At 44.0% G+C, this 12550-nt stretch overlaps 1 protein-coding gene across 2 annotated transcripts in view; it reads left to right on the top strand.

The window, feature by feature from the left end:
- KIF2C (kinesin family member 2C) overlaps positions 1–12550 on the top strand; it is a 1469089-nt gene that overhangs the window by 128367 nt on the left and 1328172 nt on the right. For both annotated transcript variants that reach the window (XM_078671750.1, XM_078671748.1), the window contains exon 2: positions 3646–3740. In XM_078671750.1, the coding sequence (XP_078527876.1) occupies positions 3646–3740 (95 nt within the window). The remainder of the gene's footprint in view (positions 1–3645; positions 3741–12550) is intronic.

The raw sequence follows: 12550 nt of genomic DNA, 5'->3' as shown, positions 1-12550 counted from the left end.
CTGCCAGTGAGGTTGTCGGGGCCAGCTGGATGGTAAAATGGCAGCTCTCTGAGTCCATGATGTGTGCATCGCTGATTCTGCAAGAGAAGTGAGCCCTGTGCAGGATGGCCAGTCCGCCTCCTCTGCCTGAGGGACGTAGTTGGGACTGGATGAGAAAACCCGGGGGCAGGGCTAAGACCATATAAATAAAGCATGGCAGAGCATGCTAGAACACCCAAAAAGTTTCCAGTAATGCCAAACTAAAGTTCATTCAGACTATGATCGTTCATAGGTCGTATCTCACCCCAAAGCAGATTCACTGAATGTTCCCAGACGCTTCACATTGCTACCCCTGCTGTAAAGGGGGTGAGGCGGACTTCCTCCCTATGCTGTGGTCTTGCCCTCTCCTCCGTGGCTACTGGGAGGGAGTTAGTCAATCCCTGAGCGAAGTCACACAAATCCCTGTATCGGATGACGCCCTGACCAGCCTCATGGGCCTCCGTAGACGCTCGAAAGTCCAGAAGGTACGACTGAGGTTTATAGACTTGGCCCTCATATTAGCAATAAGAGCCCTCACCATGAGGTGGATATCCCCTAGATGCCCAGCGATATCCAGCTGGCAAGATGACCTGATTCAATGGGGAAAGGCCGAAGGTGCAGCCCTTCGGAGGGAAGAAGAGAGGGGGCTCCGAAAACAACCCATTTCAATGGATGGGAGATCATGCTACGTGAGTTTGAATCACTTGACTTACTACCCCCACGGGGAACTTCAACCCATAAGACCGTCAATACACGACTTTCATAATAGGTTTCAGGAGTAAGACCTATACACCGTATTCCATGATCACTGCGGACCCCCCAGTACTGCACTGCTAGCATCCCCCTTTAGATTACAATGGACAATGAAGACACCGACTGACCGGGAGAGAGGGTTGGGTGGGTTAGAGAGGGTGGGGACATGGTTGAACCTGTTAACGTTAACTGGAAATTTAACTACTTTATGCTGTGCATTTATCTGCCATAACTGCAATGATTTGCTACTCACGTTGTCTACTGATACCGTTTATTCTCCGTTTCCTGTTAAATAATGAGGAAAAAGTAGGGGAGATTCATGAAACATATGTTGTATCTATTGGAAGTACAAAACGACTGTCTATTTGTAGTATTCTTTGCATCGGATTTGATATACAGGTCATTAATAAAGTATGTTAAAAAAAAAGTACAGAAGTCTCCAGCGGACAAAGGAAGGACCTACAGATGAATGGTTATTGTGGGGAATTCGTGGACAGCTAGGAGAGCTTGTTCAGTGTGAGGCCATCTTAGTCGGCTGCTTGCCACACCCCAATTTTTAAGCTACACAAGCTCATTCTGCTCATTTTGTCAGAAGATTGTACACATATTTATCCTACAGTGAGCACCACTGACCTGCAGGAATGCTTACTGCTAGTTAGCCAATGTATTGAGATTTCAATTTGCCCATCTCTTGTGCCCTGTTACTTTTATTGTGACTGCTGCACCTCATTCTGTTCAGTCCTTCTCATATAGTCTATTGTTAGCACGTATTGGTCTACGCCTTACGCATGTTTGAGTGATTCTCAAAGCCATCTGATCCTAAGCACCATAGTAACCACTTTCTGAACCTTCATGCTGTGCTGGCTTGTTCTTATTTTGAAACCTTAGACTTGCAGGCATAGTTATTGTTCTTTGTATATCACGCCTAGTGCCTGCTGCTGTACCTTACAAACCTTGGCCTGTTCTCCTTGCATACCCCTCCTTCATGGCAAATGGCATCTGCAGCTAGAATATAAATCCCTATCCAGGAGAACATTGCATTGATATTTGATTAACTACGTTGCTCTTGGCAGAGGATGGAAGGTAATGGACAACTCCACTTTAATATGAATGCTGTATAGCCAAAAGGGTCTGCTGCAGTCTTTGAAAGCAATAATTTCTCTTCGCACGGAAAAGAGAATACAGATCTTTGGCACATCGATCTAAATTCCTTGTTCTTAAACAATTTGACTTTTTAGGCTCGACTGCTTTGATCCGGTTGTGTTTGCAGGTTTACAGCACTTTACCCCCCCAAAGGGAACACTTCATTTTAGTCCAAAGCATCTACCACTTTTGTAGACCTATTGAGAATATCTGGGTTCTTATGACTTCAGCTTACAATTAAAAAAAAAAAAAAATCTCAGCATGAAACTGATTGGGGGGAAGGCCCTGCCTCCCATTTATAATAGCAGCCAGCCTGTTTAAACAAATGTAGGAGTATCACGTGGAGTGAGCTTCTGGTTCTTTTTGCACATTCAAAACCTTACTTTTTGCAGGGCAGTTTGGCTAAAAAGTCACTCAAGATGCTAGATGGCCTTTAAACTTGCCTTGCATTTTATGTCTGGCCAAGACGTTTTTTCAGTGAAATTCTGTGAACATATATTGGTATCTACCCCCCCCTCCCCCCCCCCACACACACACACCTTCTCCCTTTTCCACTGAACCCTCTCCTTATCTTCAATTTAGGAACCATTGTTCATTGCTGGACACCTTGGAAAAGCACACAGGCATTTGTCTTGCAGTCTCTCTTGGCTGTTCAGGTGTAGCCTTCTACCTTTCCACTGAACCCTCTCCTTGTCTTCAATTTAGGAACCATTGTTTATTGCTGGACACCTTGTCAAATTTCATTCATACTGAATTAGATTAGAATAAACATACTGCCTTTTAGGTATGTCTTTCAGTCTGGTATCCACTTTTCAGATGGTTGTGTAAGCCTAAGTTCAAGATGGCTACCTCACTGGTTCCTCACTTTGCATGAGGACATCCTCGCCTCAAAATTGCTCAAGTCTTGTGGGATCTGCAAAAAAGTACATTTTGCACGAATTTAGGTGTGCGTCTTTGGATCAGCCCATCTAACCTCAAGCTACTCCTTGTGAGCCCACACATTTTCATCTAGTCATTGGGCCACTGCTGCTTTTCAGCACGACCAGCGTCTCCTGCTCATCCTGCTGCTGACGTTTGCTACCCAACATTGGGTGTAGTTTACAACAAAAAATGAAACCTAGGTAATTTGTCTTTGCTAACTCTTATTTTCTTGTTGCTGTTTGTGAATAGTTGTCAAAAAAGAACTCTTGTTCAGCAATGTAAACCAGTTGATTGCATTTATGAGCCAAACTACATCCCCTCAGGTTTTTCTTTGCTATACTGTGCTGAGATATTGATGGCAGTTGTTTAAGCACCACTTGTTGCAAATTTGAAACATTGTTCGTGGGTAGCTTTGCTAATCATTGTGGAAGGAACCTACTTAATTGGTGCATTCATTATTGTGCAAGTTGTGTATGTTAAAAGGAAGTTGATGCCTTTCCCTGCTTGCCTAATATACTACCACATTACTTTTTTCTCATAATGCACCTGCTGCTAGCAAATGGATGCACGCTTGTCTGCATAGTGGCTGATAATGAAATACGAGCCATATGATCTATTTGAGAACTAAAGCCTAGGTTGAGGCTTATTTTCCTTACATTTAGAAGAGCCTGTTGGTTTGTGAGGCCATATGTTTATTTAGCTAGTCTATGTAGCTCTTCCATGGCCAGAATAGTTTGGTTTGTTCCTTGAAATAAAAACCATGATTTACCGTTTTCTTGTAAATTAACTGCAGTGTCTCTCCCTCTGTAGGAGTGATCCATAATGCAAACATAATGACGGTAAACGGGACCAAATCTTCTGTTTCGGTGGAGTGGGCTGAAGGAGATACGACCAAAGGGAAAGAGGTAAGTTCAACCCTGAAGTGTGCAAGTAGTCATTGTATGCTGTAAGCTCCTTGGATTGCCACTTGTCGTGTCATGGTCTTTAGTGTCTGCAAGCTGTGGCTAGAGGCGATTCTAGGGTTAATGTCAATCGGAGGGTAAAACTTAACACCATAAATGTCTTCATGCCAACTTGTACAAGCCAATTTCGGCAGATTTTTTTCCTCACACCTTTCATCACTCTTTGTGTAAAGTCTGGTTTCTCTGCACATTTCGACCCAGTTCCTTTGCGTGTATCTCCATTTTTAGAGTTTGCATGTGCTTGGGATAAAAGCCTCTGTTAGGTGACTGAGTCGGTTTCCTTGACCTGCCCAGCTAAACAGGGCCTGAGCTGCCAATGCAATAAATGATCAGTTCCCCTAGCTTTTGTTGGTGTTGGCTATTGCACCCTTGCTGCTTGTTGCCCACCCATAACCCATTCCTTTTTTTAGGCCTCGCTTACACAGTCCTTTTAGCTGTTTGCTGTTGAAAGACTTTGTGTGCACCATACCAAACCTTTAGATGTTATTTTACTAGCCCAGTTCTTAACCATTGCTTGAATTTTTGAGTACTTTTCTTCTTATTCAGTTGAATTTTTTTTCCTTCACTATTTGTGTTTCTCTTCCCTGGATCAGAGCTTATTTACCATCCTTTTGCTTGGGTAACCTGTATCCTTCCATTGCTCATATTCAGGCAACAGGCTTTTTCTTTATCGCTCAGCACTTCATGGCAGTGAAAGTGTCTTCTCGCCCTTGTACATGCCTTCACCCCTCAAATATCTGACCCCCTTACACACTCCCCTGTCACTCTCCCTGTCCCAGCTTGTTTATTGCTTCCTTCATTGGCTTTTTTGCTCTATTTTTTTCTTGCTGCCTACTTGAATGGTTGCTTGCCAGGCCTGTTATAATTTTTTTGTTATAAAGAAGAAAGATTTGATTTGATAGTCCACAACAACAGGAGCAAATCAGTGCCACCACCACCTGATGTACGATTTCACAATCCAAATTTTATTTTTTAAATGTTGTGGAATGGTAAATTAAAAAAAAGTAAACAAAATGCTGTTTGCAAGAATGTGTGGTTACGCATGCATATGTTATCAGGGTGGGCTCAAATTGGGCCAATGATGCGTACTTGCATACAAGTCATCAAGCTAGTTTTTCTTTGCTGCTGAACAGAATCCACAAAACATTGGCAAAGCCAGTAGTAAAAAAATATTGGCTTTCTCAAGGTTTCTTGTTTTGCTCCTGCACACGTTTTCTGCAAGTGAAATCTGGTTGAAAATCTCTGGAGTAGGTCAAAAATCTGGCTGGGCACCAAACTGCAGCATATTTAGCTTGTCAGTTCATATGACACTTATGCCAATGTAGCATGCAGTGTTCAGTAAGTGCCCCCCCCCCCCCCCCCCAAGTCATATGTACAGGGGCTTTTTTTAATAAAACTTACTTATTCAAGGGGTGGGCTACTTCAGAAATCTACTTGAACTGCTTAAAAATAAAAAATCACTGGTACCTTTCAGTGCCATGTATTGAGTTGACTGTGGTCATATCTGAGATCTGATGATAGTAGGCCTGTGTGGTGAACTCCTCTCTTACTGGAGTTTTCCGCGCTCCGCAGAGCACATGGAGTTCTGAAAAAAAAAATGTTTCCTCGCTCGCCAAGGTCAAGTTGGCTAGCGATGAATCCACCTCCTGGCTGAGGTACTGGGTTTTTGAGAACCGGCACAGAACCGGTAACCCAGCGGTGTCAGGGTACACCCAGAGACCTCGAGTCCTTCCTGATTTAGACCACAGAAACTCAGTCTTCTAGGTGAAGTCAAGGATCGATTTTATTGGCTGCAACCAAGGTAACAAGTGTCCTAGAAGTACAACACACGGGGAAGTATATTCTCAGGAGACTGCTCGAATTGACAAAGTCAGGCTTCTCTCTTTATACAGAATATTCAGCTTCAGGCAAACATTCTTCGAATTTGCAATATATCATTTACAGGTCTTGGTTACAAAGGAGTCATGATGACATGTACATATTTCACGTCGTGCTGCCCACAACAAATCACCCGGCGAGGCCCAACATTTCATCAGATATCGGTGGACCCCCAATAAAACAGGCACCTCCCCACCATAAAGTAAGTGAAGCAAAAGAGTAGAGACAGATGTGAGCGAGATACAGCAGGTGTGCGCGCTGAAATGGTTTTATGGCTTGTGGAGCCTTGATGCTATCTTGTTCGGCCACTGGAAGGGGAACTGACCTAACGAGTTCGGCCTGGTGCAATGGTTCCAACTTGCACAGGTCATAGGAAAGTCGATTAAGGAGTACGTGTCTTTGTGGAATTGAATTCAGCTGGATTAAGGCCTATGTAAAGGGCAACACATAAGATGGCTGCCGTATATAAAATGGAAGCCAAGGGTTCAGAACGATAATGACTATTTCGAGGAGAAATCGTCACTCGAATACGCTGAAAATGCTTGTACATGGTGTGCTCGTCATTCTCGGTCTTTTGATACCAAATTCGTCATGTTTCGACGAAGTTTTAATTCTCAAGTCCAGAACGATTACACGAATCCAGAATTTTCAGAACCACAAACCCTCCTTTTGCCCTTACATAGGCAATTAATCTATCCTCATGTTAATCTGAGTCCAGATCTATATTCCTAAAGTCATTGAGATGTTGCTGTAACATCATTCTAGTACTTAGTTCGTCTCTTGACACAGGCTTCCTTACACATGATGTAACACAGAGGCCACATATTGCAGGAGCACACTGTATGCACAGACAGAACAGGAAAAGAATGGCTAAGACCATCCCAATGACCATTAGAATTTTCCATCCCCAGGCGGATATCAGTTCCCAGAACCATCCCATTAACGACCAATCTCCTTTATCCACATGAATAGATTCGGAAATCTTATGTAGTTTGGAGATGGCCTGGTACACCGTTGGAGCGTTATCAGGGATGAAGATACAGCAGCTAGATTGGATCAATCTGCATACCCCACCTCGGTCTGCAAGTATGACATCTAATGCGACCCTGTTCTGAAGGGTCATAAGACGATCCGACTGGAGCTCAGCAGTCGGGTTACTAAGGGCACCAGTAGTTTCTATCACGGTGGACTCAACTACCCTTGTCAATTGCCTTATGTTCCTGCTGTTAGCCATGGATCCCCAGAACGGCAGAAAACCCTTTGCAAAGTCCCCAAATTCTTGACCTGCAGTGTCTTCTTCACTCAAAACACCTCTAACTATCCTTGTCCTGTGGTAGTCTGCCGCTGCTGTGTAGGTGGGAGGCAACAGGAAGGAAACAAAACATGAGCCCGAAAAGTCAGGGGGCAACCATGTATAGGCTCTATCGTGGCAGGTGAAATAGGTACCCTTAGCTGCTAAAAACGCTGGGGAAGTCTGAGATCCAAAAACATATGTTTCAGTACAGACACTCTTCCCTAACTGAGCCCTGGGATTCGTGCCATTACCTTGCAGACACAGATGACCCTGATGGGGTACAATCCAAATCGGGGAAGATCTCTTAGCTTGCTGTTTCTCACTCAGAGTAGCTCCATATCCAGTCATGTTCCATCCTATGTAGACTAGTGTCTCATCTCTCGGGATAGTCTCATAAGAAATACCTTCCTTGATCATGTCTACTATACCCTTGACTAGAGCACTTTTTCTAGGATTGTCTGTTACAGAACGTAGGGGGTAGAGTTCGTGTGCATATATGAACCTTGTCCTATATGCCCATACAGAACCATTGCAACTGAATGGCAGGACCAGATAAGGGATACCTTTATCCGTTGTGTGAGGCATAAGACCGCACACCCAACAGTTAGTTGTGTTCATCACAAGTTGGTGTTGGTGTAACAACTGAACAAAGGGGTTATTAATGAACTCCAATCTCCTATTGGATTCATGGTCAGGCAGAGGGTGGAAAGAATGAAAGGAAACAGTAGGAGGAGATATGGGTGATGCAGTGGGTGCAAATGTTACACGAAAATAAAATAAAACATAACTTATTAAAAATATCATGATACTGAATAGCATAAAAATACACAATATTATAAAACTTTTCTTTGTCATCACGTTACATAATCTGCGCTTTAAGTTCATTCGTTTGGCAGGTCTCTCCACATCGGGAAACTCCATCCTCTCTAATGCGCTGCCCGCGGTGGGAGGTTGCCTCTGCTAAGGGATGCTTCTGTCAGTCTAGGGCAACTCCCTTGGACCAACCAGAACTACAGACCTAACGTCGTCAGCTGCACCCCAAAGACTTTAATCAATCGCGGCCCTAGCAGCGGAACCCGGATGGTGGTTTGAAAAACAAAAATAAGCAAGTTTCTTAGATGGGAGAGCTGCACTTTCAAAAATAGTACTTGGGAGGAAAAATAAATATCTATTTATTAGTCCATGGATCTTGTTCTCAAATTGCAAAAGAAATTGTTTTATTAGTTCGTTTTTCTTGGTCTCAAATTATATCGTTGTCTTCCAGGTATTGTCTGATCCTGGAACAATAGGTCAGGCTCTGTAGTGTTCAATCGCTTGGATGGTGGCACGGCTTTGTGCGAAATGTTCTCACTTTCTCGTTCAGAGTCAGTTCTTTTTACAGGCAAATCATTAAAAGGGACGGCATGTGGCACGGTATCAGGTTCTGGGTCAGCGACACCCTTCTGGACCCACTGGTCCTTCTGGACACACTGGCAGAGGAAAAGGGATTTTCTTACAATGGATCCCGTGGACCCAGTTGGCCTTCCCCTCCACCCGAACGGCTGATCTTGTGGAAAGAAGGACGAGGTGAGGTCCGGTCCACCTGGGCTGGTCGTTCTTAGTTCTTTGGAACTTCCTGACCAAGACCCAGGATCCAGGGTCTATCTGATATCCCGGAGTCTCAGAGACCGGAGGCAGGGTGTCGTTAACCTGTTGATGCAAAACACGCAATTTAGCCGTCAATTCATACAGATAATCAAGTAAAACAGGGTGTTCAAGCTCACTAAATTTTGTGGGTCTAGGCACTCCCCATATGTTGGCTGGCCGGCCAAAAACTATCTCATATGGACTAAGTTTCACTCGTGAATGCACAGTCATTCTAGTGGACAGGAGTGCTAAGGGTAGAGCGTCAGGCCATTTAAGACCTGTGCTCGCTTGGATTTTGGCCAGTTTAAGTTTTAAAGTGCCATTGTAACATTCTACTAATCCAGCTGATTGGGGGTGATTTGCAGCGTGAAACTTCTGCCGAATACCTAGCCCTTCACACACTCTCTTCATCACACGACCCACAAATTCTCTTCCATTATCAGACCAGACCATTCTAGGCATTCCAAACCTGGGGAAGTACTCTTTCACAAGGGCTTTTGCTGTGGACAAGGCATTGTTATCTTTTAGGGGATAGGCTTCCACCCATCTTGAGAAGGCACAAACAACGAGTACGTATTTTAAGTTGTTGCACCTCTCCATGTGGATGAAATCTAGCTGCAAAACCTCGAACGGATACGTAGGAGGTGCAAAATGACCAGCTGGAGTTGGGGTTCCCCTACCAGGATTGTGCTTCAGACATACCATGCAATTCTTGACAACATTCTCTGCACACTTGGGAATCCCTGAATTCTTCCATACTGGGGCCAACCACTCGCAAATCCCTTTCACGCTGATATGAGCCATTCCATGAGCCATTGTAACCACTGCAAGCACATATGCATCGGGTAACAACCATCTCTGATGCTCTGATAATTCAATCCAGCAACCATTTGCATCCATTCTACCCGTACTTTCTCTCCACGTGCTCAACTCTTTCTCTGTGGCCTCAGCTTGGATGGACTTCACACTCTCTATTGTGTCTTCACACATTCCAACGTCACCAGTCCAACTTGCAGGGCCTGCAACATACATTCGGCTCATTACATTCTTTGCCGTTTCTTTCGCGATCTCATCAGCAAATGCATTTCCACGACCAACATCATCAGTCACCTTATTGTGAGCACTACATTTCACAATCACCATTTGCAGAGGCAAGGTCAGTGATTCAAGAAGCTCATTCACCAACTGACCATGCTGAATCTTAGCTCCATGCGAAGTCAGGAACCCACGTTCTATCCACAATCGTCAAACTGTGAGCCACTCCAAATGCGTACTGACTGTCGGTATAGACAGTCACTTTCATTCCTTTCGACAACACACATGCTCTTGTAAGTGCAATTAATTCTGCTGCCTGAGCTGAACCATGTGGCACTCGTGCAGTTTCAACAATTGTGTGCAAAGTCGTGACAGCATACGCTGCAGTCGCGTTACCATTCGGGAGCTTGAAGCATGAACCATCCACCCATAATGTACCATAACATTCAGCAAGAGGAGTGTCGGATAGATCTACTCTCCCTTTCGTCTCTTCCTCTGTTCTGAGAAAACAATCGTGCTGTTCTGAAGCATCTGATTCCTCTACAATTGGCAACAACGTAGCTAGGTTTAAGGTACTGCACCTTTTTATGTGCACATGACTTGCTAACAGTGTCAATTCGTAACTTGACAACCGAGCACTAGTTGAGTGCTGGGTCTTAGTTCTATTTAACAACGTGTCTACTGCATGTGGGACCATCACGACTAGTGTATTATTCATTACCAGACCAGCAGACTGTCGAATAGAAACAGCTGCTGCGGCTCTTAAACAACTTGGTAATGCTTTAGCTACCAGATCCAAAGTCGACGAAAAATAGGCACATGGACGCTACCTACCTCCAAACAACTGAGTCAACACAGACAGTGCACAGCCCTCCTTCTCGTGGACATACAATGTGAAAGGCTTACTGTAGTTGGGGGTACCCAACACAGGAGCCGTACATAATGCTGTGCGCAATTCGAGAACTTTTATGACACTCTTCAGACCAAGGAATGGGATTCGGTGTATTTTTACACGTTCATGCCACCAAGGGTTTGGCTAATAATGAAAAATTCGGAATCCACTGTCTACAGTACGATGTAATGCCCAAGAAAGCATGCACTTCTCTCTGTGTTCGTGGCACACTCAATTTCGCTATTGCCTGAATTCTTTCTGGGGTCAGTTTCCTTCCCTCCTTCGATAAGAGGTGACCTAGGTAGGTCACTTCTTGTCAGCAATATTGCAGTTTGGAAATTGACACCTTGTGATGTAATTCACACAGATGACGCAATAATGACAGTGTGGCCGTTTTACAAATTTCCTCAGTATCTGCAGCAATGAGCAAATCATCTACATACTGCACAAGGGTAGCACCTCTTGGTAAAACAATCATATAAAGCTGTGTTTTTAGAGCTTGACTGTATATTGATGGACTTTCACAGTAGCCCTGAGGAGCGTGTTTAAAGCGGAAGCTGCGACCTCCTAAACTGAAGGAAAAAATATCCCTGCTCTCCTCAGCAATCGGGATGCTGAAGAAAGCATTCTTCAGGTCAATCACCGAAAACCAAGAGGCAGAAGCTGGAATCATAGTCAATAATGTGGTAATGTCGGGGACAACTGGGATTTGTGGCACAACTATTTTATTCACCTCTAAGGTCAATCACGAATCTGTACACAGGTGGCTGAGAAGGATCAGTTTGTTTTAAAACAGGCAGAACAGGACTATTGCAAACGTTGCCTTGTGTTTCTTCAATCACATCCTTTTCAATCAATTCGTAAACTATCGCTAGCAAAGCTTTTTCACCCTCACTAGATATCCTATATTGGGGAATTCGTGGCATTTGAACATTGGCTTTTAATGTTACAACATATGGTGGAATTTCTAAAAGACCCACATCATTAGGACCAGCTGCCCAAAGGATCTCTGGAAGAAACGACAATTCTGCTGGAAGTTTATCCCTTGACAGATACATGGGAGAAACCACTTTCTTACCTAAAGTAAGTTGTACTCCTGAAGGAGAACAGTACAAAGTCGCATACAATCTTTTTAACAAATCCAATCCTAGCAAGTTTTCGCCACTACCTGTTGTCAGAATAAGGGGTGCTTCGAATTCGCAAGGACCAACAGAAAGAGACAAAGGGTCAGAAATCGGATTTCTAACTGGGGCGCCAGAAAAACCTACAGAAACGTTCATTTCGCCAGACAAAGGTGCACCAGGGAGTTTGGAGTGCATAATAGAACTTTGTAGCACCAGTATCCAACAGAAAAGGCTCTGACACACCTGATGTAATCACCTCAACGTATGGTCCACTCTGATCTACTGGAACTGAAACAACTCCCTCTCTTTGTCTATGGCTGTCCTAGCAATCATTACCGTCCCAATGCTCATCTTCTGTGTAATAATCAACGTAGTATTGAGCTGTCCTATCAGATGCACTATTCTGCTGATCGAATTTATTCATAGAATTTTGGGGTGGAAGGGGACGTGTGTTCTGGGGGACGTTCCCACGTCCTCTACCTCTAGTCGCTTGCTGAACACCACGACCTCTTACACCAGAAGCACCATTTGCACGCTGTAGCAAAATAGGACAATTATACTTGAAATGACCTTCCTTGCAATACGAACACTGATTGGGGCCTACACGTACACGGGGTTGAGTATACTCTACTCTTTGCGAGTTCCTCTGATACTGTTGAGGCTGCTGAAAATTATTCTGATAATTATTCTGACCATTATTATTTTGACCACCACCACCACGTGGCGGATATGCTTGCTGTAGCAAAACCTTCGTTTTCAGCTCCTTAGTTTTCTTTTCTGCTCGATCTTTCTCGTCCTTGTCTCTATTTTCGTAATATTGTGCAGTAGCCAATATCTGGGCTGAAGAGGAGACTGCCCAAGAACTTTCTGAATCCTTTAACTTTTTACACAATTCTGGAAGCAG

The sequence above is a fragment of the Lissotriton helveticus genome, chromosome 1_2, assembly GCF_964261635.1.
Source record: "Lissotriton helveticus chromosome 1_2, aLisHel1.1, whole genome shotgun sequence".
Taxonomy (NCBI): Eukaryota; Metazoa; Chordata; class Amphibia; order Caudata; family Salamandridae; genus Lissotriton; species Lissotriton helveticus.
The sequence above is the reverse complement of the archived record's forward strand: the minus strand, read 5'-3'. Positions and strand labels throughout refer to the sequence as shown.